General features: G+C 33.1%; 1 protein-coding gene across 2 annotated transcripts in view; it reads left to right on the forward strand.

The window, feature by feature from the left end:
• NAALADL2 (N-acetylated alpha-linked acidic dipeptidase like 2) overlaps positions 1 to 25,173 on the forward strand; it is a 798,563-nt gene that overhangs the window by 594,384 nt on the left and 179,006 nt on the right. For both annotated transcript variants that reach the window (XM_016156514.2, XM_016156436.2), the window contains exon 10: positions 23,176 to 23,322. In XM_016156514.2, coding sequence (XP_016012000.2) covers positions 23,176 to 23,322 — 147 coding nt within the window. The remainder of the gene's footprint in view (positions 1 to 23,175; positions 23,323 to 25,173) is intronic.

A 25,173-nucleotide genomic window follows, 5' to 3' on the forward strand; every position in this document is an offset into this window, starting at 1 on the left:
TAATGCTTTAGGTAATAAGGTCATTTTAATTCCAAAATTAACCTTAGGAAGTAAGTAGAATTATTAATTCAATTTAACTATTAGGTAAGGCATAGAGAATTTAAGCACTCCACCCAAAGCTGCAGACCTGGCAAACCACAGAGGTACTTTTAATTACAAAAGTCATTAGAAGATTTCCAAATGATCTAAACACAACTCGCTTGCCAAAATTAAATATATAATTTTCTTTCAATGGAACATAATATTGTATACATTTCTTTTGGTAAATGAGATCAAGAAAATTTTATTATGTTTCCAATAGCTTTGAAATTTAGAAATGTCATTTGTAATAAAAATTTATTTTATACTTTGGGGTTTTCTGAGGTAAATGATAATATTTTAGTTTGTATAGAAATACCTGACAAAAATTAGAGTATAGCTTTCTTGTAGGTAATATTTTTTATTAAATATTTATCTAAATGAAAATAAAAACTTATTTTCATTTTAAATAATATTTCTTTTACATGGCTAATATGTCTAATTTAAGGTTTTAAGTTGAAAACATTTGATTTTTATTAAGTCTTTGACAAATGATTAATGCAGCTCACTATATTATCTAAATATATCCCAGCATTATCTAACCTCCCAAGTTCATAATAGTGTGAATTTCTCTTTTTATTATCTTTTGTCTTTGCTCTTCCTTCTAAATGGGGATTCTTATTTCAGTTGAATTCATCAGATATAGCAAAAAATATAAATCATTAAAGGACAATTTTCCCATAAGCCACAGCACTCTGTTTTTGATATATTTTCCACAGCTCTGAGGTCTAGACCAGTGATTTTCAACTGGAAGAGATATGTCAGCTTTAAGTTTTAATTGAAGGTATAAGAGAATGGGCATTTTTAAGTCTATCTATACTGTTTCTGTTCATTCTCTCTGCAGATTGTGAACAGCTTTCCTCTACTGGCATAGTGAATTCTTGTTACTAATAAATAAATTGGGGCCTCAAAATTAGTTGAAAAATGCTTGTCTAAACTCAAGTTACTCTGGCATTTGCAATGCCATAAAATGCAGTTGGGCTGCTTAAAATGTTTCTATAGAGCAGTTACCCACTTTGTCAGGATAGCTCCAAGGAAGTACGGGGATTCTGGAGATTTCTGGTCCATTTTAATCTACGTCCAGAATGGGCCTGGTCTCCCTGTTTATACTGTGTTTTAGAGACTGAGCCACACACTGTACCTTGGAGGCAAGAGTTCCTTTAAAGCAAATAAAAAAATATTTGTAGGATAAATTATTTTTTCTATTAATAGCAATAATAATGGGGTTACCAAGCCCATAATAAATAAAATATTTAATATAGCTAAAAACATTTTGTGAAGTATGTATCTGTGGATATTTTCTCATTGACTTGCATCATATTTTGATATTATTATTTAAAAGTAATATTATCTATATGGTTTTAAACCCTAGGTCTTCTTTTGATTCTATCATGCTGTGACCTTTTGTTAAAAGGGAATTCAACAGATAGCCATTGACATTTTGGACAGAGTGGTCAGGAAACATACCACCAATATAATATTTTAAAGGAATTTGGAGACACTGGAAAAAATAATAGGACTTTTAGTGTAACCTTAGTCTTAAGGTAGCTGGTTCAACTATGCTAGTGACCTGAAAATGAAAAGGCAAATAAAAATTGGCTTTTAGAGAAAAGAGCAATTGAAAAGAAAAAGAAGCATACATTTTGTACTTCAAGATACGTGACAATAAGTGGAATCTAAAATAAAATAGTAGCTTAATTAGATTGATGAAACATGAAGGTAAATGCTATACATTTACTTATAGGCTCAGTAATATAGCCAGGTTTCTTTATTGATGAAATAAAGATATTTTTAAGGCTACAAGAAAGATGTGATTGTAGGCCCTATATAGGGACAGTTTAGGAGGAATCTTAATACGTAACGTAATCAATAACATATTTGGAATAAACAAAGAGTCGATGAAGTAAGAACCTCTCATTGTGCAGTGGTTATTTAGTTTTTCTGAAGTGGGAACTTCAGATAAGGCAACAAATAAAGAATTTTTCTGTTAGAAATAACTCTATATATATGCCATTCCTGGGTAAGCTCACACATTTCTAAAACATTTGACTGGTGCCACCTCATTTAGAAAAACACAAGCATCAGATTGGTTTAAAATAGCATGTCTAAACAGAGGAGAGATGATACTAAAGGATTCCAGGATGTCTTAAAATGGATTTTTCTGTGGAGGTTTCATTTGGAATAATTAGGAATTGGATCTGAAAAAAAATATGGAATACATGCATAGAGTTATGTGTATGTGTGTGTCTCCCTGCCATTGAGTTAATGGTGCATTTAGTGAGGTGCTGGCGAATTTGGCTTAGCTGCAGAAAGTACTTGAAAGGTTGATCTTAATGGGCAACCCAGAAGAAGTAGTAATGATGAGATCCATCATCTGTGTACTCCCCAGATGAAGGATCTACACCTGAAACAGAGACCAGGGAGGCCCTAGCAACACAGGCTTTCACAGGAATGTCAACATTGTACTAGGGGGAGGGCATACCCTGAATAAGAATAGTGGCAACAACAACAACAACAACAACAGAAATATAGTATCTCTGTCATCTCCTGGTCAGAGCTCTATCGTTGGTCAATTGGAGATATAAAAAGAGCTATTGAGTGACAAAATTGTCTGGTTTCAGTTTTCTTTAACAATCTATAGCCTTTAAATCTTTTCTCATATAATTAAATTGAGGGTTTCATTACGATTGGGAAGTGCCATCCCTCTTAAAGTGTGAATTACTGTCTGCTGTACCACTTTATATATGACAAAATCTATATAGGAGAGAACTGTTTTCCTAGGTATCCCTAGTACAATAATTCTGTTTTGTGGTAAATGTGGAATTTCTATTAACATACATCATTATGCTAGTGATTTATATTGTATCATTTACTAACTTAAAACTATGTATGTATGTAAACTATGTAAAACTATGTAAAATATGTACATATAATATATATTAAAAATAAGAACTTTTTGTAACCAAAATGTTTGTAGGTATAAGACAAAAGCAAGATATTAGAATGATTGTTAAGGTAATCTTTGTTATGAAGAAATATGAAGTCCATTGGAAATGCAATGAGATAAATGTTGCTGTTCCCTTATTTGAGGTTTTTAGAAGAAAAATGTATTCACCAGTACACAATTTCTTCATATTTCCTCTTTTCTCCTCTCCTCAATATGGCCTCTAGTGAAAAAGAAAATAGAGTATTAAATTTTATATGCAAATTTCAGTAGTTTGCAAATGACTAGGGGCAATTCTACCTATTAAATTACTTTATTCCCACTACTGCTATTTTAAAATGTTGAACATTCCATTTATGTTGAAATATACGGCTTTACTTTCATATTATTGAGATTTACCATATCATGTGCTTGTCAAAATCTGCATGTTTCTTTTTTATAAGTTGTTAAAGAAATGTTCTATTACTATGTGTGCTCTTGCTACACAGTCTTATAGTGCTATTTTAGCAGCTGAATATTTAATAAAAGTATAACATGTGAATCATGTACTACACAATATATTAAAATTTCCTCTTTGCTTATGTTGCATTTTTATACCATTTTACTGATTTTGAAACACACTGATGAACATGACTTGAAATATTTATCACAGGTGGGGATTCGAGTATATATCTATGATATATTGGAAATTCCTAATTGCTTAATTCAATGGGGAATAAAGCAATTAATTTCAATATCATCTCACTTAATTTTAAGTGGATATATTTTAAGAGATACTGCTGGTGACAAATTGGTTATTATGTATTTTATCAATACTTTCTAATTTTATGGTTCAAATCAAATGCCACCAAATAATATCTATTCTTAAAGATTTAAACTTCCCTTTTACTTTCTTGCCTTTCAAAACAATGTACGAAAAGAAGTTACAGCAAGCATGTTAAATATTTATGTTTGTATCTGAATAATATTTTACTTAGGCTGATTGCGCAGTTTATACTTGCTAAGCATATCAAGGCACCAGAAAGTAAACAAAAGTAACCTGTGTCAAGTTATTTAGTGTAGTAAATGCTGAGTAAGTATGCTTAAAAACTAAGAACAATCTATAAATCCTAGGTATCTCCTGACCAGTTGCATGCCAGTTGGAGCTTCTGAATATTCTAAAATAATACATTATATATTACTTGATAATTTGAGGATTTGGAATTTTCTAGTGGCCCTGTATTATACTGGCTTCAACCCAAACGATTGAAATTAAGACAATTTAGGGTTAGGATGTTCTAAAAGAGCAATTCACAGATATTGTATGATAATATTTTAGTTTCCTAAAAAAAATTTCTCCCAAATGTTTCTAACATCTTTATATTCCCTATTGCATCCACATTCTTCTGTAACTCCTTGAATTAAGTTATGTCTTCTCCATGAAATCTTCCCAAACAGCTGTATCCCACATGAATCTTTCCTTTCTCTATATAGCTTTTGTACTCACACATTGTACTAGTTTATTTTTTAATTATATGTTGCTTTGTGCTTTTGTAAATGTTTGACATTATGAAATTTTATTTGCTCCAAAAAGCACAACTATAAAATGTGATTCATTTCCTTGAGAGCCCTTTATGTTTCAATTATAGAAACTGTTTCCAGGTGTTAATGATAACTGGATATGGTAGCCTCAAAATTAGGCCAACTATGTGATCATTTAATGATTTCCACACAATCATCTTTAAATACACACACACACACACATGCACGCACGCATGCACGCACATTTTTTATCTTAAAGAATTTTTTTAAGTTTATATAGCTTACATTCCATATTTGCAAATGAAAATTAATTTTTAGAGAAGTAACAATACAAAGGAGAAGAGTTTTAGGCTTTCAAGGGCAAATTGGGAATGTAAATATGTGGGGGGAAATAATGGAAGATGAAGGCTTTTTTTTAGTAAGTTTCGTTATATAAATTTCTCTGGTGCCATCTGTCACTGGGCCAATAAGAGTCTAGAGTTGCCTTTGGTGATTAATAATAATCCTCCCCTTCCTAGTGGAGATGAGGAGAGCATAGGGTTTTTCTTGTGTCTATTTCCTCTCAATTTTCTTCAGCTCAAAACAGCCCTTATGTCAAAATAACATATTTTGGAGTGGCATACTCTGAATCCCCTTACATTCATTCCAAAAATAGTTATCGGCCATTTTCTATGTATCAGCCACATTATACAAGATCTGGGCTCTTATGTAGTATTCTTCTCAGTGGGAGTATTCTGACAATATATAACTAAAGTTATGAACAGGAAATTATCAGATTATAATGAGTACTATGCAGAAAAGTAAAGCATGGAAACAGGATAAAGAGTGACAGGTTGACTACTTCACGCTGCATAATCAAAGAAGTCATCTTGGGGAAAAATTAATGAGTTAGTGGTGAAATCAAGTAGCCTTTAATATGGGATGTTAGTGGGTGAGGGGGAGTGTGGTACAAGAGGAGGGTCAGGAATTACCAGGAGCCAGATCAGGTGAGGCTTGAGAACCAGGGTTAGTGTTTGTTTTGTTTTGAGTGCAATGGGAAGCCCCTGGAAAGTCTAAACTAGAAGGGGATCATGGTAGGTTTTACTCTTTTAAAGATTAGTCTAGCAACATTATTTTTCCAAAAGCAGTTTCATGACACTAACCTTTATGATTATCTATTTTTTAAAAGCTATATAAGATATCATGAGGTGTAACAAGCATTTACATTTTGGGGTATTTAGATTACTTCTAATATTGCCTACTTATAATAAATAATATATTCAAAAAGCATAATATGATATAAATAATTACATTGTAAATATCTTTATACAAATAGTCTTTTTCTTTTGTTAGATGGATTACATGGAATAGATTCTCAGAAATAACATCACTGAACCAAAGAATAAGAGTTTTTTTTCATGGCTTACTATATTCAGCTAAATGCCTTCTAAAAGGCTGGTACTAATTTGTGTTTTCATTGGTGACACAAAAGAATATGATTGGTTGTAGGATTACAAATTTTCCAAATAATTTTTAAAATTATGTTAATTTAATAAGGAAAACCTCCAAATGATTACAAGTATTATGTATTTAGCAAAAGAGGAAATATTACTTAAAGAAATTAAATAGCAAACACCTCTATATAAACTATTACTTATCTTAGCCTAAACTTACACAATTTATCTGCTATCAGTTGTTATTTACCTTATTTTAAATTTTCTATCCAGGTCTATTTAGAACACATCGTTTTGCTTTCTCCTGCAGGGGCACTTATATTTTGTAGGCTTTTGGTGATTGTGATACCTCGAGCCCAACCACATGTGGGTTGAACCCAAACACTAAGCAGCAGAAGCAATGGTAAACCACAGCTGCATTTTCTGTTTTTCTTCTCTGTTTTTCCCTTCCCTTCCCTCCCCTCCCCTTCCCCTCCCCTCCCCTCCCCTCTCTTCCCTGCCCTTTCCCTCCCCTCTCTTCCCCTCCCTTCCCTGCCCTTTCCTTTCCTTCTTTCCCCAGTTGGAAAGAAATCAAACGGTTACTGGAAGAGCAGAGAACAAGTACCAACAGCATTGTTGCTAATGATGCAACTAGACCAGAACTAGAAGGATGTCTAGTGGCTAATGTACACAAAGACAAAAGATAAGCAGTTAGGATCTACAGTACAAGTCACAATAATATCAATCAGACTTCTAGGAAAACCTACTAACATAACAAGCATTCAATACTATGATTTGACTGCAGAGGCTGAAGAAAATGAAATTGAAATTTTTTATGCAAGTATCCAAGAAAAAACTTATGATACATTAAAACAATCCATGCTGATAATTTTAAGTGACTGGAACACAAAAGGGGGAAATAAACCAGAATCTAAATTGTTGGAAAATTTGGATTAAGGGTCAGAAATAAAGGAGGAGACTAGCTCATGGATTTCTGCAAAGCCAGTAACTTATCCATAACAAACACATGCTTAAAACAATCAAACAAATGACTGTGTACATTAGGCACCACCAGATGGTCAGTATAGAAATCATATTATAGAGTATGTATTTGGAAGTAGGAGATGGAGAATCAGTAATCTCTCTGTCAAAACAAGACCAGAAGCAGACTATAGTACTGACCACAAACTGATAATATCAAACATTAAAGCTGAAAAAAGAGCACTAAAATAATCCTAGGACCGAAATATGACAAAAATAACATTCCTAATGGATTTGAAGTTTACTTAACAACATATTTACACTGTTAAACTTAATTGACTAAGAATCAGAACTGTGGACTGAAACTAGAAATATTATTAAGGAAGAATGTGAAAAGACAATGCTGGAAGTAAAAAGAAAAGAAAAATCAAAATGGATGACAGAAGCAACACTAAAAATTGTTAAAGACAAGCAAGAGACAAAAGTTAAAAGTGACAAAGCCAGGATTAAAATCCTGAACACAGTTTTGCGCGCGCGTGTGTGTGTGTGTGTGTGTGTGTGTGTGTGGTTATTATAGAGATAAGGAGAACTATTGTAATAGTAAACATAAAGATATAGAAGAGAACAAGAAAAGAAAAAAATGAGAGATCTCTGCCAGAAGATTCAAGAAATAAAAAAGAAATTTAAGCCTAGACTAGGAAAGCTGAACATCCAACAAGGAAGCACATTATCTGACCACAAGAAAAATAAAGGGAAGGTGGAAACGGTATATGGAAAATTTACACAGATGAGAAAAGGATAACAGATATCTTTGAAGAAAATTCTTATGAGGAAGAAGTTACAATTCTTGGAAAGCAAAGTGAAAATTGCCCTGAAAGTATTGAGGAGAAATAAATCACCAGGGGTAGATAGAATACCAATAGATTATTTCAAGCCACAGAGACTGAATCTGTTAAAATCCTAACAAGAATATGTCAAGAAATATGGAAAACAAAACAATGGCCTACAGGCAGGAAATGTTCACTAGACACCATCTTACTAGCCGAAAAGATCAATAATTTGAAATGACTTCTGATGAAAGTGAACAAAGGAAGTACAAAGTAGAACTGCATTTGAACACTAAGAAGACAAAAATCATGACTACAGAATAAATACAACTTGAACACAGACAATGAAGACATCAAAACTGTTAAAGATTTTGCTTACCTTGGTATAGTCATCAGTTGCAATGGAGACTGAAGCTAAGAACACAACAGAAATCTGAGACTCAGCGGGGCAGCAATCACAGAATTAGGAAAGATCACCAAGAGCAAAGATGTATCATTAGAGACCAAAACTAAGATCATCCACAGACTTGTATTCCCAATTATTATGTACAGACACAAAAGTTGGACAGTGAAGAAAACTAATAGAAAAAAAAAATATATATATATATATATATTTAAAATATAGTGTTGAAGGAGTGCCCTTTTGATATTCTGAACCATCAGAAAGACAAACATGTGGGTCCCAGAACAAATTAAACATGCAATATTGCTAGAGGCAAAAAGGACAAAACTGAAGCCACCTTACATTGGGCGCATCATGAAATTGTATGGTCCTTTGGAAAAGATGCTAATGCTGGAAAATATAGAAGGCAGAAGGAAAAGAGGAAGACCAAATATGAGAAGGACTAACTCCATGAATATGCCATAGACATGAGTCTATAAGAGCTGAGAAGAGCCGTTGAGAACAGGACACTGTGAACATCACTCATTTATAAGGTCACTGGGAGTCACGGTGGACTCAGTGGATGTAACACACAGATGCTACTTTCAGATCCTAGAGAGCAGCCTTTGTGTATTGTGATGCACATCTATAAAAGACTTCCAGATTTTCCTTAGAGCATTAGAAATAATACAATTTATGATAAAGTTAGGATAGAAGCTTTAAAATATTTCCTAACTCTAGCTCCTATGAACAAAGAGCCTATTTGTTGGTTCTAAACTTTTTTATTTTTTTTAAGTTGCTTCATGTCAGAACATGGAAATAATATACTACTGTTTCGCTTCATGTAATTGAGACAGAAACCCAACATAATTACCAAACTGACCATGTTAGTAATTTATCCACTACAATACTCAGTTATCAGAAAAGAACCTTCGAGCCAGTAGCATCTATTGTTGAAAATTCCTTTCTCTACTAACCTCTGTGTTGTTGCCAAAAGATTTCTTACAATAGACTCTATTCAACTCTACTGATCTCTACTGATTATGTTAACTTCCAAAAGTACTTTTCAAATCAATGTACTGTACCCTTTTAGCACTATTTAGAAACAATAATGTTTTCTTTGTATCATCTAAGCAATTTATATGGGGAAGCATTTCCTACCAAAAAATTTCACAAGCTTTTTGAAGATATATATATATATATATATATATATATATATATATATATATATGTATTTTGTTCATAATTTGCCTTCTTTAGATGTCACACTTAGTAGGTATTCAACAACTAGTCATCGATTGTGCAATGGTTATAAAATATAAAAATATATGTTATTAACTTTTTTGATTATTTAATGGCATTCATATTATAGACAACCCCAAGAGATTAAAACTAATCATTATTATTTGAGAGAGGAGCACCTCTTTACCTTATTATTACTGTCATGCTCAGTTTGTGGTTTCTGAGCTCCAGGATGCTTAATGGAAATTTTCTTGAATGTTCAAGAACTGAACTAAATTGACTTTTGGGGCAAAAAAAAAAAAAAAAAACTCCTAATTTTCTTTTTAAATTTAACTTCTGAGTGGTCATCTTTAAGGATAATTTTCTTGATTCAACTGAGGCTGAGGGCAGTGGACTACAGAGCTTAGAGCACAGGCTCAGTTAACCAGTCACCTTGGCTATTAATGTGATCAGCATAGTACAGAATAAGGGTAGGTAGTGATAACAGTTCATCACCTACTTCTTCCTTGACATATATTCACCAAAAAAAATAAAAATAAATTTTAACTGGGGGAGACAATTTTGAAGCAGCAACAAAGGGAAAAAAAATCCTTTGGCAAGCCATTAAGAAGGGAAAAAAAGAGTAAGAGTCAAGACTACTGGAGTCTCTGTTATTTATATGATTGTTGGCAATTGCTTGCCTATCTTATTTCAATGTTCTTATCTGCCAGATGGCTGTAATACCCTAATTACCTCAAAGGGCTGTGAAAATATAAGAGTACGTAGGTCAAACTCCTTTATAAAGTACAAAGCACATATAGAATACCGTTTTTAAAAGCCAGGCTATCAGACCCAATAGTTTAAAAAAGGAAAAGAAACACTTTTGATTTCAAATGATAGAAAGGTATTCCAGGTAGAATGATATTTTTGATTTCTTTATGAATTTATTTCATTCGGTCCATTTAAAATTGAAATTACTTCACTGAATGCCAAACATATAACCAAAAAAAAAAAAAAAAAGGTAGTCAGATACTGAACTCTGGAGAATAAAGTTTTTATTTGTGAAAACATCTTGTTTCTCAGAAATTTAAGAACTATCTTGTGAACTTTTTATATATTTTTAAATTCTATTTTTGTGATAGCAGTAATTCCTTTTAATCTTCTAATCTCTTATCCTATCCTTATTATGTATATACTTGTTTCTTAACCCCACCCAAGGCCCACTGATTCATAAGTCTGGGGATAGAGACTTGCAATTTGTGTTGTTACAAGGTCTTTCAGATGATCTCTTGCTTGCAGAAGTTTGAGAAACACTAAATAATGTGTAAGGAAAAAAAAAGAAGGTGAAAAGTAGGAAATGACTATGAAATTCTGATAACTGCAACGGGGTGAATGTTGGGGCCATTTTTGGAAATAAGAACACAGGGAAAAGAGCTGGTTTGAGGAAAAAGTTATTTTTTTTAATTACTTTTATTTAAATAAAAAATTAATTGTCATGAAATATACATAACATTTACTATCTGAACTAGTTTTAAGTGTACAGTTCAGTAGTGTTAAGTATAGTCACATTGCTGTGCAACCAATCTCTGGAACTTTTTCATATTGTACAACTGAAACCCATTAACTGACTCCCCAATTTTCCCCTCCCCCTAGTCTCTGGCAACCACATACTTTCTCTATAAATTTGGCTATTCTAGATAATTAATTGTATCAATCTGTCTGAGCTGCTATAACAAAATACTATGGACTGGGTGGCTTAAATAATGGACATTTACTTCTCACAATTCTGGAGGCTGGAAGTCCAAGATCAAAGCTCTGGTTCCTGGTGAGGGCTCTCTTGTCATTCAGACACTTGCCTTCTTGCTGTGTCATTGCCTGGTTGAGAGAGAGAAATTTGCTTTCTTCTTCTTTTCCTAAGAGCACCAGCCTTTCTGATGAGCTCCACCCTTAGGACCACATTTAACCTTCATCATTTCCTCACAGTCCCTATCTTCAAATACCATCACAGTGAGGGGTAGGACTTTGACTTATGAATTTCAGGGAAACACGGTCCAGTTTGTAACACTCATGTAAGTGGAATCATACAGTGTTTGTCATTTTGTGACCAGCTTATTTCATTCAGCATAATGTGGAATTTAATCTTTGATAAGTTAGCTCTGAAGTATCTATTTCATATCCAAGTAAGATGTCAGTGTGGCAGATGGCAAGAGAACATACTAAAGGGTCATTGGTGTGCTTTTTTGTGCCTATCTGCAAAATGTCAACTTTAACACAAAGTCTCATTTCAAAGTAGTCTCCATTTCAAAGTGCTCCAAGTTCCAGATGTTGGGGAGAAGAGATTTACAAGGTGAATTTTGAAAACTGATGTCACTGGAATTCCAGCATTAGGGTTAATGAATTGAGAAGACTGGCCTTGGGAACAGAAACCATGTTCCACATTTTAGCCTTATCACCACCTGAATTTCTACAGATGATTTTCTTAGTTTCTTTTAGCAATGGTGGTTTTAAAACAGCTCAGGAATGATTTTGTCCTCAAAGTGTTGTTATAAAGATAAAATATGATATTATATATGAAAGTAACTGGCACATAGTAGATACACCACACATATTAGTTAAATATGAATTTGGTATTATGCATTTTTTTAAGTGTTTGATCACTACTGTTTTGCTCTGCTGTTACTTTTGTCATTCGTTATACTATTTTGAAGTATTTTCCTTATTCTCCCATCTTAGATTTATCTTGATCCAATCTATATTTTAATCAAAATATCATGAGTTTATATAGGTAGTATCTATAATAACAATTTTATAATTGCAGTGTTAAGAATTATTCTTTAAGAAAATAATAAATTTATTAAGGAAACTTCAAATTTAAGAAAAATTAAAGAAATCCTTAAAATTCCTCGATACTGAATGAAAATATATAATGATATTTTACTATTTCTCAGATGTAGATAATCATCTTTTATATAGCTCTGCCCCAATTTTTTTTTAAAAAAGCCTTTTCTTTTGCAGGAAATCAAAAGGGAACACATTTTTACAATATTTAATATTTGTATAATATTTAAAAATATTCTCTTTTAATGCATTTAGCAAGAATATTTAAACAACAAAAGTACTATTCTATCACATAAACTACCTTATAAAATCCAAAAGGATTAACAAGGAAAAAATAAATAAAAAACATATAAAGAACCTTCTTTAAAACCAAAGTTCATTAGGAAAAGTGCATTAGATAATTGTAAAAAACTTAGCCTTCTAAATATGAGCATTCGACATCTTAGAGGGTAGGAGAAAATGCAGTTTTAAGTAGTTTTGGTAGGAAGACATTGTCAAATACGTAAATGTAGGAGGGATATGTGTGTGCATGTGCGTGTGTTACTTTAATAGTAATGATAATTCATAATAATAATAGTTATGTACTAAGTACTTATGAAAGCACTTGATGGTAAGTGCTTTGCTTGCATTATTTAATTTACTACTTTCAACCTCCTAATATTGTACACATATCTCCTTTTTATGTTTGAGGAATTCAAGGCTTTAGGAAATTACATGATTGCACTAAAGTCATACTGCTGAAAAGAAACATTGTTTTTTAAAGGAGAATGCAAAATCGGCTATTTCATCTTCAGTCTCTTTGTGGGTCATGCTTTGATTGTTTTTTTAATATTTATCTCAAGCACCTAATTACCGCAATGTACTTGGTGATGTCAGTACCTACTTACTGACTTCCTACAGATGCCTAATGGGAAACACCGTTTACATGAAAGCAGATTTTACTCAGCAAGGAATTAAGAGGATGCTTTCCAGAATAGTCATGACTCATGGAATTACAAGAAATCATCTTCATACTTCCTGCAGCATCCTTGGCACTCTGAGTCCAGTAATTTCCAGGTCTAAACCTAGGCTAAGCCAGATGGTATTTTAGCTCTTTGATTCTCCTCTTCCTTACCATTTCCTCTCATTGGAAAAAATATTATCTATTTAATTGATCAGTATTGAGTCAATAGAAAGATGGACAAAACACATTCTCTACTTTCAAAAAAAAATCATGTAGGAGAAGCATGAAAAATACAAAGAATTAAAACAAGTAATGTAATTATGAAACTTCCTGGTACATTCTGACAAAAATAATAGTCTTAGGTCTGATACAAAGAAACCTAAAAATGAGGATTGTCACTTGGGTGTGAGTCATGGGTAGCGTCTGGTTCTCCTATGCACGGTGCTTCTTAGACATAATAGTGGCTTCCGAAACTCTGATGAATTTACTCTAGCAAAGTTTTCCCTAGGCTAGCAGTTATTTTGGCCCAGGGCTTTAAGGCTATGCAACGATGCTGTCATCTGTCAGAGTTAGACACAGTACTGCTGATGGTGTTATATCCTCTCCCTGATTTCTCACTCTCAGCACTTAACTTGCTTGAAATGGTAATGTGTAATTGTATGCCATCCACATCCTTTTGCCCTCCTGCTTGCCAAGTCTACATTTTTCAGCTTTTCTCCCTGTGCCCTCCTCAGGTAAATGAATTACTTCTAAAAAACCTGGAAATCACCACCTGATTTACAACTGCCCTATAATCCTGGTCATAAAGAGGACAGCAAACTTTTGCCCATTATTACTAAATGATGCTAAATATATATGCATTATATTAACTCCAATTGTTCCCCGACTTCAATTGAAGTGTCTGATATTTTTTTTTTGAAGGGAAGTTACTAAACTCTTTCATCTACAGAAGATCTTGTTTAAATATTTCATTAAAAATATTTGCAGCCTGAGAGAGTTAATGTTGAATCAAAAACCAGTTTGATTTTCAGTTAATTTTTTTAATGCCTGGCAGCTGGAATACAAACCTGAAACGCTGACACTGTATTATTTAAATAGCATTGCCTATGAGGCTAGGGGAAGCTATTTAAGACAAACCTCAAAAAAAGCCGGTGAAATAATAGCTGAAGTTATGTTATGTCAGCCAAATGCTTAGCATGGAACAGCGTTGTGAAGCCGGAGTTGTTATCCTTCATTGAGACATAAAATCTATATCTTGATCCTGTGGTATAGGAATTGTACCCAGGGGCTGTATGCTTTCATCCAATGTGTTGACCGAAGGTCAGTTTGTATGGTTCTGCTTTACCTTTTCAATATGCTCACGATTTCATTTCGATATAATCAGAGTACAGTTTTTTGGAAGGGCTCTGGGGCTGTCATTCTATATATAGTTTGCATTTCACGAAGAAATTGGTTTAGCTATTAGAGTGACCAACATCAAACCTATTAAAGAAGTGTCAAAATGGCAAAGGAATCTATGGAGTTTTTATTTTGTAAATTATTTTCAAGTCACCATTTTTCTGAAATTGAAAGATAATTTTAATTTAGTTGGTTATTCAGCAGCCTACCAACTCTTTCCAAACAAACTAAGGAACTCATCCTCATTTTGTTTTTTTTAATGTGTGGGTTAGAGGGACTCATTAGACTAGGGTGAAGGTGGTTGCGGTAGTGAGGGACAACAATGTATCAATTAAGTTAAAAATCCCTGCCTGCCATTCTATTTGCTATGGTTGTATCTCCAGAAGGCAGCAAAGCTTTTCATCTGTAAAATGGACTAGTAATACTTCTTTCAACCATCTCACAGGGTTGTGTTATAATCCATTATGATGTCTAATTGTAAATGGCTGATCCTTATGTAAGTGTCCTAAATTGATTTTAGAGTAAATGGCTTTCAGTAATACAACTCTAAATACCCCATATCTCTACTCTTAGGCATTTTGTAAAATGTTAACATTTCTAAAACTGGGAGATATCTGTTATATGGTTTGTTTCCTTCCAATCATCCAACAAAACTGCTTTTAAATTGATACTATATCTTACAATCAAGGGAATCTTGGAATAGGGAACACAGAATATATATTTCAGAGGAGATTTGAAAAATGCAACATTGATTTTTGGCAGGTGATTCAATCACAGATTTACATTTCAAAAGTAATAAACAAGTACACAATGAAATGTCTTCTTTATAAACCTGTTCTTCCCCGTAGGCAAGTAGCATTTTCATATATCACAGCACACACATCCTTTTTTTCTTAAACACAAATAACACCTTACAGAATCTGTCTATACATTATTTTCCTGTAAAATGTATCTTGAAAATTGTTCATTGGCAGTGCATTAACACTGTTGTTGTTCTTTCTAAATACTGAATATTATTCCATTTTATAGATATAATTTATTTAACCATAGGATTTGTATCACTTTTCTTTCTTCAGCTATATATGAGGCTCCAGTATTCCCACATGCACAAAGCATAAAACTTGCCAAAGATTTTTTTTTTGTAAAGTAGATATAAAAAGATACTTTCTATATCTTTTATGTATATAAGTCATTTATAATTATTTTTTGTGAAATGTCAGTTCATACTTATTGACTATTTTCTATCCACTTTTTTCTTTATATTTTACAAAAACTAGCCATTTTGTCTGTGAAATGAATTATAACTATTTTTCCAAGGTTTTAAATTATTCTTGTTTATGGTAATTTTTGTCATTTAGAAAAATTATAATATTTAATATTATACAGTTGGAATAATTAATAATTTTTTTGTCTTTTGTGTTTGTTGTCATCTCAAAAATGTCTTTTCTGCTCTAAGATTATTAAAATTATCTTTCATTGTTTCCTCTATATTCTTTATGATTTAGATTTTTACATTTAAAAATGAATTAACCTGGAATTTATTGTGATATAAGACACCATAGTGTGGATACTATTTTATTATATTAGGGGAAATTTTTATTTATACCCCACAGTTTGGTTGAATTGTGAATATTTTTTAAAATTTAAAGTAACAGATCTGTTTTTATTGTTACACAAAGCCTTAAGTGAAGAGAAATAAAAAAGACTTAGGTCTTCTGCTATCTCGTGCCTATTGATCAGGACCTTAAATTGGTCAGGAAGAGGAAAAGGAAGTAGGTAGATTTGGAGAGAGGGGAGATAACACATGTTAGAATAAAAACAAGGGCAAATATCTTCATCTGTCTCCATTTTTATCCTTAGAGAACGATCGTTACAGCATTCATTCATCCATAGATAGAGCGTCAATCTAATTTCAAGTGTTTCAAATATAAAGTAACATATCCCTCATTCTAGAAAAAGATTGAAGTTTTAAAAATTAAAAATGAGGACAGAATTAGAGTGCATTTTTCAGTTTGGTGATTCTACTCGTATATATTAGTATTTAAGGCTGAAAATACTTTATAAACACTCTGTAAGTAGGTTTTTAAACCTTTGCAGAAAACTTGAGATACTAGAGATTTTTTAAATCCCATTTTAAAATTTCCATTTTAAAATGTGAATAAAGCCAGTTTTCTCCCCCTTCTCAAGTTAGTCTTTCATAAAGGCATTGCAAAATATTTATTAATTTTTCTTTAAATTGTTGCTATTTTGAAAGTACGTTTTATGTATACGAAATTCATTATCAGGTACTGGTGTTAAGGATAACTTTTCAAAGTTTCTAGAAAGTCAAACCAGTAGTCCCCAGCCCCTTTATTTGCAGAGGGTACATTCTAAGACCTCCAGTGGATGCCTCAAACCACAGATAAGTACTGAACGCTATATGTACTATGTTGTTGTTGTTGTTGTTGTCATTGTTGTTTTTCCCTATACATACATAAATTTTCACTGAAAGGAAGTTCTTTATGGTTTTTCTTTGGTATATCTGAATTGGCCGGAATCACTATCCTTGCTCTTGGGGGCCATTCTTAAGTAAAATAAGGGGTCTTTGAACACAAGCACTGTGATACTGGAATAGTCCATTTGGTAACTGAGCCAGCTACAAAGTAACTGACTAATAACACATGGACAGGTACTATAAACTGGGTTGATTTATGTTCTGGCAGCATGGGGTGGGACAGCAAGAGGTTTCATCATGCTGCTTAGAATAGCGTGCAATTTAAAACTTATGATTTGCTTATTTCTGGAATTTTCTATTTCATATATTCAGAACACAGTTGACCACAGGTAACTGAAACAGCTAATATGGGGTCTCTGATTCCTAATTTGTAAAATGTAGCTATTTTGCTGGGGGATATCCCCTCTCTGGACCACTTTGGTTGATATATCCTATATAGACCCATTCTCAGAAATAATGTTTTAAAATGCTTAATGAAAAGACATAGGATTATAAGGGAAACCAATTCTAACTGTAGTTATCTAAGAATTAAAACACACATTTTCATTTTAGTAATATGTAAGCTTTTTAAAATTAACACAGTGAACTAGAAAATTCCACAAAGTATCTCATAGCTGCCATCTATTCAAATTTGTGATGAATTTATTCACTACAACTGAAAGATGATATGAAAATGCCTGATTTTATTTATTTACAAAGTTACAGGCACTGCTAATAATATTGGATTTTTGGCCTACTTCATATTTAAATGAAATGTTAAGTTTCAATTAAAAAAAATTAATATATATATATATATATATATATATATATATATATATATATATTTGGTACAACAATCTGTTTGTTTGTTTATTTGTTTTTCTGTGGACCTCAGGATAAAAACCCTTAGGAATTAGGGTTTTAGTTTCTTTCCAGTTTCAAAAGGTAATGATTTCTCTAGAATCTCTTACCTGTTTACATGGTCACATTTCCTAGGATCATATTAATAAGTTCTAAAGGAAAGGCATTTTAATAAAATTCTGTTAATTTGTTAACTGCCTCCAGTTAATCAAACAAACAAATGAAAAAAAAAGAAAAAAACTTCTCACCATCATTACTTACTTAAAAGTTAAAGTGTAAGGTAAATGTGTGACATGCCGAGAGAAGTTTTAAAAGCAAGCCTTTATTGGCAGAGCGCTCCCAGGCGAGGTTCTCTGGTCCAGAGAGGAGAGAGGCCAGAGAAGTCATGTCCTGGGATGGGAGAGCATATTTTTTATAGGATTATGTTGGGGTAGGGTATAGAATAGGGAATGTCAGTTAAGCATCCGGATTAGGGTGGTGGTGGATTAGGGCATTGGCGCCAGGGCTTTAGGATGGGCCCCTGTCCGGATTCCGATGTCAAGATGGGAAGCCTCTAAGCAGGCCCCCCGCAGACCTAACATAAAGTCTAATTTTTCACCAGTTCTGATGAAAATTTCTTAAATAGAAAGGTGGTCTACCACATGAGTATCTATATTAACCACAGTTCTTTAGAGAAACAGAACTGATAAAATATATGAGATTTATTATAAGGAATTAACTAACACAATTATGGAGGCTGAGCTGTCCCAAGATCTGCATGCAGTTGGCAAACTGGAGACTTAGGAAAGCCAATGGCGTAAATTCCGCTCTAGAAGACGGCAGACGGGAGACACAAGAAGAACTGATGTTTCAGTTGAGTCCAAAGAAAGGAAAAGACCTATATATCACCTGAAGGCAGTCGAGCAGGGAGAGTCCTCTTTATTCCTGAGAAGGTCTGCCTTTTTGTCCTAGTCAGGCCTTAAACTGATTGAATGCAAGCCTACCTACATGAAGGTGGGCAATCTACCATAGTTCGTCTACCAATTCAAATGCTAAACTCATCCAAAAAACACCCTCACAGAGACATGCAGAATAATGTCTGACCAAATAAATATCTATCTGGGCACCTTGTGGTGGCCTGGGCAAGTTGACACATCTCAGTGCCTATAATGAGAAATCATTTTAAAAATAATGTAAGCATCATTTTCATAATTGGAACATTATTGTATTGTGAAAACTAGGAAAATCAGGAAGATAAATTATTTCTACACAACTGGAGTTACAAGAATGATTCTGAAGTGAAAAAAAAATGATTTAATTTTAATTTTAGATGTAGAATATAATGCTTTTATTTTGATACATTTATTACTGTTCGAAGAAGTAATCAATTTACCTTTCTTATGTATATAGTATGAATACCTATGTGTACAGGGGAAAGCAGAGTGTGGGAGAAATAAAATGTTTTAATTATTAAACTGAATTTAAAATATTTTGGAAACTTGTCAATGTGTCTTGGTATCACTATTCGGCTAATGCCAATTTGGCTTAATTTCTTATATTTCACTTCTATGATTATTACTATAAGATTTTGCCTTTTAGTTTAAAAGTATACTTGCAAAGAGCATACGGCCTTACAGCTTTAGGATTCAGATGGTGATTTCATTTCAGGTCTTCCACAGACTTGTGATATGAAATTAAATAAGTGACATAACTACAGTTTTTGCCTGAACTTGATTATTTTATGAACTGGAATAAAAATGCTTGTTATCAAACATTAAATATGGAGTATTTTGAACTCATTGAATGAAATATTTAATTTGAATTTACTCAGCCTTGTAAATAGCTTTTTAAAATTAATTGACCTGTACAAATTTGTTACCAATTTTCTCTTTCCCATGGTGGCTAACTTCTAGTAAAATGAAAGAAATTAAAATTTCTTTCTACTTTAGTCTCAGATATTAGTGCTTATAGGGATTGAGTAAATCAGTATCTATTACCTGATCTGGATCTATTATAATGCATTGAAGTGCTGTGTGGGAAAACAATTTACATTAGGTCAGAATATAGATTTAGGATAACTTAAGGTCTGAATTTGGCCTAGATTTTAAAGTAATGAATAATAAAAAGATTTAGAGGATAAGATTTCTGTGCCAGGAATATTCTTCTCTTAAGGAAAATCCCCAGATGAAATGACTTGGGGAAAAGAAATCTACAAACTGTCTTCTATTTTATCCTGGCTATTTCACTCTGAAACTAGCCAGAAACAAAAGCATAAAAGAACAAAATAAACAGAGGCTTGGGGCTTGGGGGTCACATGTTTCCTCCTTTTATCACTGGTTAAAATAAAGCAGGAGAGTAGGAAGTAGAGAACAAGGGCAGGGTCAGGGAGGATGAGAGAAAGATGTTTGTGGGCTGGTGAGATAAGTTCTCTGCAGGACTTTACAGGGAAACTCTGGGCTCAGTAGGTAAGGAACAGGCCTCAGGAAGGCTCCTGAGTGAACTTTGTGTTGTCCCTGAAGCTTCCAAATTTGGATTGATTTTCTTGAATCTTTTGCTCTTCATTTGAGCTTAATTCTGACATGAGGCTGTGTAGCCAAGGGCTCCCAGATGTAGGCCCACTATCCCTGGGGCCACACAACCCTTTTGTTCTGTATCCTCTCTCCATAAATAGTACATATGTAGCACCATAGGTGTGGTTTAACCTTCCAATATAATTTGAAAATAATTCTAAATAATGCTCACTCTGTTGCTATCTTAACTGGTTTACAAAAGGAGTTTATATACAAATGAGGCGACAATACAAACCTTTAGGGAAAAGATAGATTTTTCAAACATGGTGAAGTAAAGCAAACCAGAGTAGGGAAAAGAGTACAGAAGTATTTTAGGGAATGTAATCCTGAAGATTGGATGTTAACCTTTTGGTTTGCCTGAAAAATACCAAATATGGAAGTAATAATGTTGGAATCCTTACATTAATGCATAAGAAATGATGAGAATGGAATCGATGACAATAGTAAAGTTATGCTGTAGGAGTAGATAAGAACAGTGAGACTAGAAGAGAATTCCTGTTGGCTTCAAAAAGAATGCCCCGGACAATAAAAAAAAAAAAAACAGGCTAAACAAGAACTGAGCTTTATTTAATTATTACATCAAAAAGTGCAAGAATTATTGATTGGAGTGCAGTCATTTGTGCCATTTAGAAACTGATATATCAGGAAAGCTAATACTTTTCATCAGAGGGAAGCTATTATATAATAATGACCTAATGGAAATAATATCAAATATATTTATATATAAATCACATCTATATTTTATTTTTTAAATGTGATTCATAGAAACATATTGTGAAATTTAGAATTGCCAATTTTTGATCCATGCATTTGTTCTGTTGAGAAAAAAAAATCTAAGGAGTGTGGCTGATACTTGGAGTGGCTATTTAGAATAATTTATGCAAAATGAAATTAAAGCCAAACCTATATTTTTATTGCAGTCGAGTAGGATACATACGATGTTTCAAAAAATGTAGATGTTGTTACAGTAAAGAGAAAGTAGATCCCTTAAATCATTTTTAATTTCATTGGCTAGGGAAAGGCAAAGACTAGATTCGATGAAATCATTAACAACATAAAAGCGTGCACCAGTTTAGGTTTTACAAATTCTAATGACACTGGCCACCATTCAGTAAATCTGAATGAGTAAAGACAGCTGAGCATGGTGGATGGGACATGGGTCAATGTCTTGCCTGCCCAAGATATTCAAATCCAATTAGAAAACAATCGATTCTGGCTAAACAAATACCCTCACAAGTGCCAGTTTTAACACCTAGATCTCTCAAAAAAAAATACCTGTAGTTTTTACATGATTTAAAGTAGGGTTTTTTTGTTTGTTTGTTTTTCATAATCTACTACTTTAAGGTAGCTCTTCTTTGGGAATATTCAATACCCTACCTAAACTGTCGCAGGTATAAAACCTCCAAGAGCCTTCGCCACAGGAAGATATCAGGAAGTAAAAGAGGATTAATTTTTTTTAGAAACTTGGGCTTTAGAAAGAAGGAGATTGATGGAAGTCACCACAAAAAGGATTAGGTTGGTACTGATTATATGTAGAATGTTCCTTTTACTTCCTATTTCCAAAGTGCTTAAGTACCCAACATATTTATAAATTACATTGAGCTGAAACCTTGCCTATGTTATAAACACTCATAAGGCTCTCCTTTTTAATTGATTTTAACTTTGTTACAAAGATCTTTCTCTTAAGTCCTCAAAGAAAAGTGGATAGGTAATAAAATATCTAGCGCTATGATTTTAAAAAGTTGGAGTAATTTGTTTTCTGTATATTAATCTACATATTTCCAAATCTTTGATAGGTTATATTTAGAAGTATTTTAAAAACTATATCATGCCAAAGAAGCATGGTGGAGGGGGACGTTGAAGAATCCATTAATTTTTGATTCAGCGCAAATGTGTATTGAGTACATCTTTTCTGCCTATTAGATGTGGTATTCTCATGTGATTATCTCACTTACCTCATCATTAATGCTGAAGGGATTGGTATTCCTCTATGTTTCATACTTAAGAAAATATTATCTCAGAAAGACTCTAGATTTTTGGAAATTTTATTTAAAAAGACATTTCTATACAATGCTAGTTATAGAAACCCTTAATTTACTTTTTTTATTATGTTTTTATTTTTGTAAAGCTACTGTCATTTATTCTGGGAGTTAGACAATGCTTAAAGAAATAAGAATCTATCTCATTACATTTCCCCAGAGGTTGCACTTAGCTTTGTGGTCCTTGATGATCCATGGTAGTTGTTGGCATATATTCTTATGTAGGAATATGCTTTTAAGAAGAAAATTCTTTCTGTGGTTTTCAAAAAACATTTTTTTAAAAAATGGAATTATATACTAGCAAATCATGCTTTAAATTTATGAGAGGAAAAACAAACCCTAAACCTTTTAAGGGACTCACATTCTTTAAAAATATTTCAAATGAAAGAGTTAATTACATTTCATAGCAAATGTATGATAAAAATGCTTTTGAAGCTACAATAGCAAGGAAAGCCTGATTTAGGCCAGTGTTGGTCTATAAGCATCAGAATCCCATATCATAGAGCAGTATTATAGCATGGATCCCTAGCCTCTGTCCCTGAAGCTCCTAATCCAGAGGACATGCGTGGAGCCTGAGCATTTATATTTTGGCTAAGTTCCTGAGTGACATTGATGTTGCTGTTCTATGGATCACATTTTGAGTAGCAATGATTTAGGGGTGACCTGAGAAACATAGTTTGTGCTAACAATTTAAATTATGTTTTTCAGAAAAATAATTTCAACTGTTCCAGAAGAGCTCAGTGCCCAAAAACCAATGTCAGTTCTGTACAGATACAAGGTGATTCCGAATATTTCATCAACCATCTTGGAGTTCCCACTGTGCAGTTTGCTTATGAGGACATCAAAGTATTACAGGTGATTGTTTCTAAAACCGCAAAACACCCATGCATGGACACAATATAGCAGACATGGAGAATTTGATTTTATCCTGGCTATTTGTCTTTCTTGCCAAATAGGTCACTGGAAGCTGCTTTATTTAAAGAGTTATTCTTGTTGTTCAGAGGCTTTGTAACAGTATTTGAAATCATCAGCTCTTTTCAATAGTATTGAATTCAATTTAAAAAGATTTATGCTGTCACTCACATTTTCACAGTGTGCTTTGCAACAAGAAATTTGCAGTAGTTGGATTAACATCAAAACATAATTGTAAGTTTCAGTATTCACAGAAACAGATGACATGTGCAATAGATTCTCCTCTCCTTGCCCAAGGGAAAATGCATTTCACATGCTGTATATTAATGTGAGTCTTGTGAACCAGCTACCTGAAGTTTGTCAATTGTTTTTCTTCCTAAAAAGATAGTACTTTTTTTTTTTATGAAGATAGGAGGCTTTTTCCAAAACAATATCACAGAGCCATGACTCACCTTAATTAAGTCTGTGTTCATCCACCTATTGGACTTCAGGCATTTTAATCTTTTTTAGAGTTGTGACACAGGAAACCATTTCTCTGTAGATCTAAACCTGTTGAAATATTTTATTTCTTTTAAATTGTGCATGCCTTTTTGGGAGCTCTTTAAAAGCCTCTGGAGTGGGCTGCTTTAGATAATTATTAACATTAGCAAAATAGTGGCTGAAAAATTAAGACTGCCTTGTTCTTAGATGTTCCTTTGTTCTTTAGATGTTCCTAAAAAGTTGTGTTTATATTTTTATAGGCTCAACTTCTAGTATGCAATATCTTAATTTCTGATAGCTTTTAGCAGTATTCAGCTTTATGTTTCTCTGCATCTCTCCCCCAGCCCTCTGCGCCCCCCCCCCCCACACACACACTTTCGGTCCTCTGTAAACAGCTAATGATCACTAACAACTTTTAACAACTAAATTACTGGAGGGAAAAACTCTGAATGAATATAATTGTGATGAGATAAATTCTTGGGTAATGTAAAAGTAATAATTATGATTTTTTTTTACATTTGGATTTTCATATGCTATTACTGTTTGAAAATGAGGTACATGTGTAGAGGTATCTTTCCTTTTATGCAATGCCACTATATGCATTATACTTACATCGATGTATTAAGGAATTGACTTATTTTTAATTTTTCAGCCTGATATTTCTTAATATCTCTTTATCATTCCCCCATCTCAGCCCATCCAGCTCCTGTCATGTTAACACATTTTATAATAGCTTTTATTCAATACACGTCTGACTCACCTTGGTTGAATTTCAAGCCAAGAATTCAGAGAGGTTGTATAGCACATCCTTAAGAATGAGACTAATCGTTGACTCCTGACTCTGATACTTATTAGACAAATGATCTAACCTTTTTCAGAATTATTTTAGAGATAAGAAACCTCTGTATACTTATGGAATCTACCTCATAGAGCCATAGTAAAAATAAAGGAAACTATGCATGTAAAAGGCTTGGCTAACATTGAGCATATAATAAGGCCCTCTGTCAACCATAGCTATCATCATGATTATTGTTGTCTGTAGGTCCAACGTATCAGTGGGAGAATTTCTAAACATTTTAGATAAGAACACAGTAGTGGAAGGGAGGAGCTTATTAATTGTTAAGGAAAACTAGCTTCTAAGGCTGAAGAGGTGGCATTTGATTAAGATCAGCTGGAGGGTCTGAGATGTCAGTAGGGAGAAGAGTTGGAAGTCACTACCAGTGAAGTTCTAAGATAGTAATGTCATCATTGTGAAACTCCTAAGGCTGCAGTCTATTTATTTGAACTGTCTTAGTCTAAAGAAGCTAATCATTT

The sequence above is a fragment of the Rousettus aegyptiacus genome, unplaced genomic scaffold, assembly GCF_014176215.1.
Source record: "Rousettus aegyptiacus isolate mRouAeg1 unplaced genomic scaffold, mRouAeg1.p scaffold_m13_p_4, whole genome shotgun sequence".
Taxonomy (NCBI): Eukaryota; Metazoa; Chordata; class Mammalia; order Chiroptera; family Pteropodidae; genus Rousettus; species Rousettus aegyptiacus.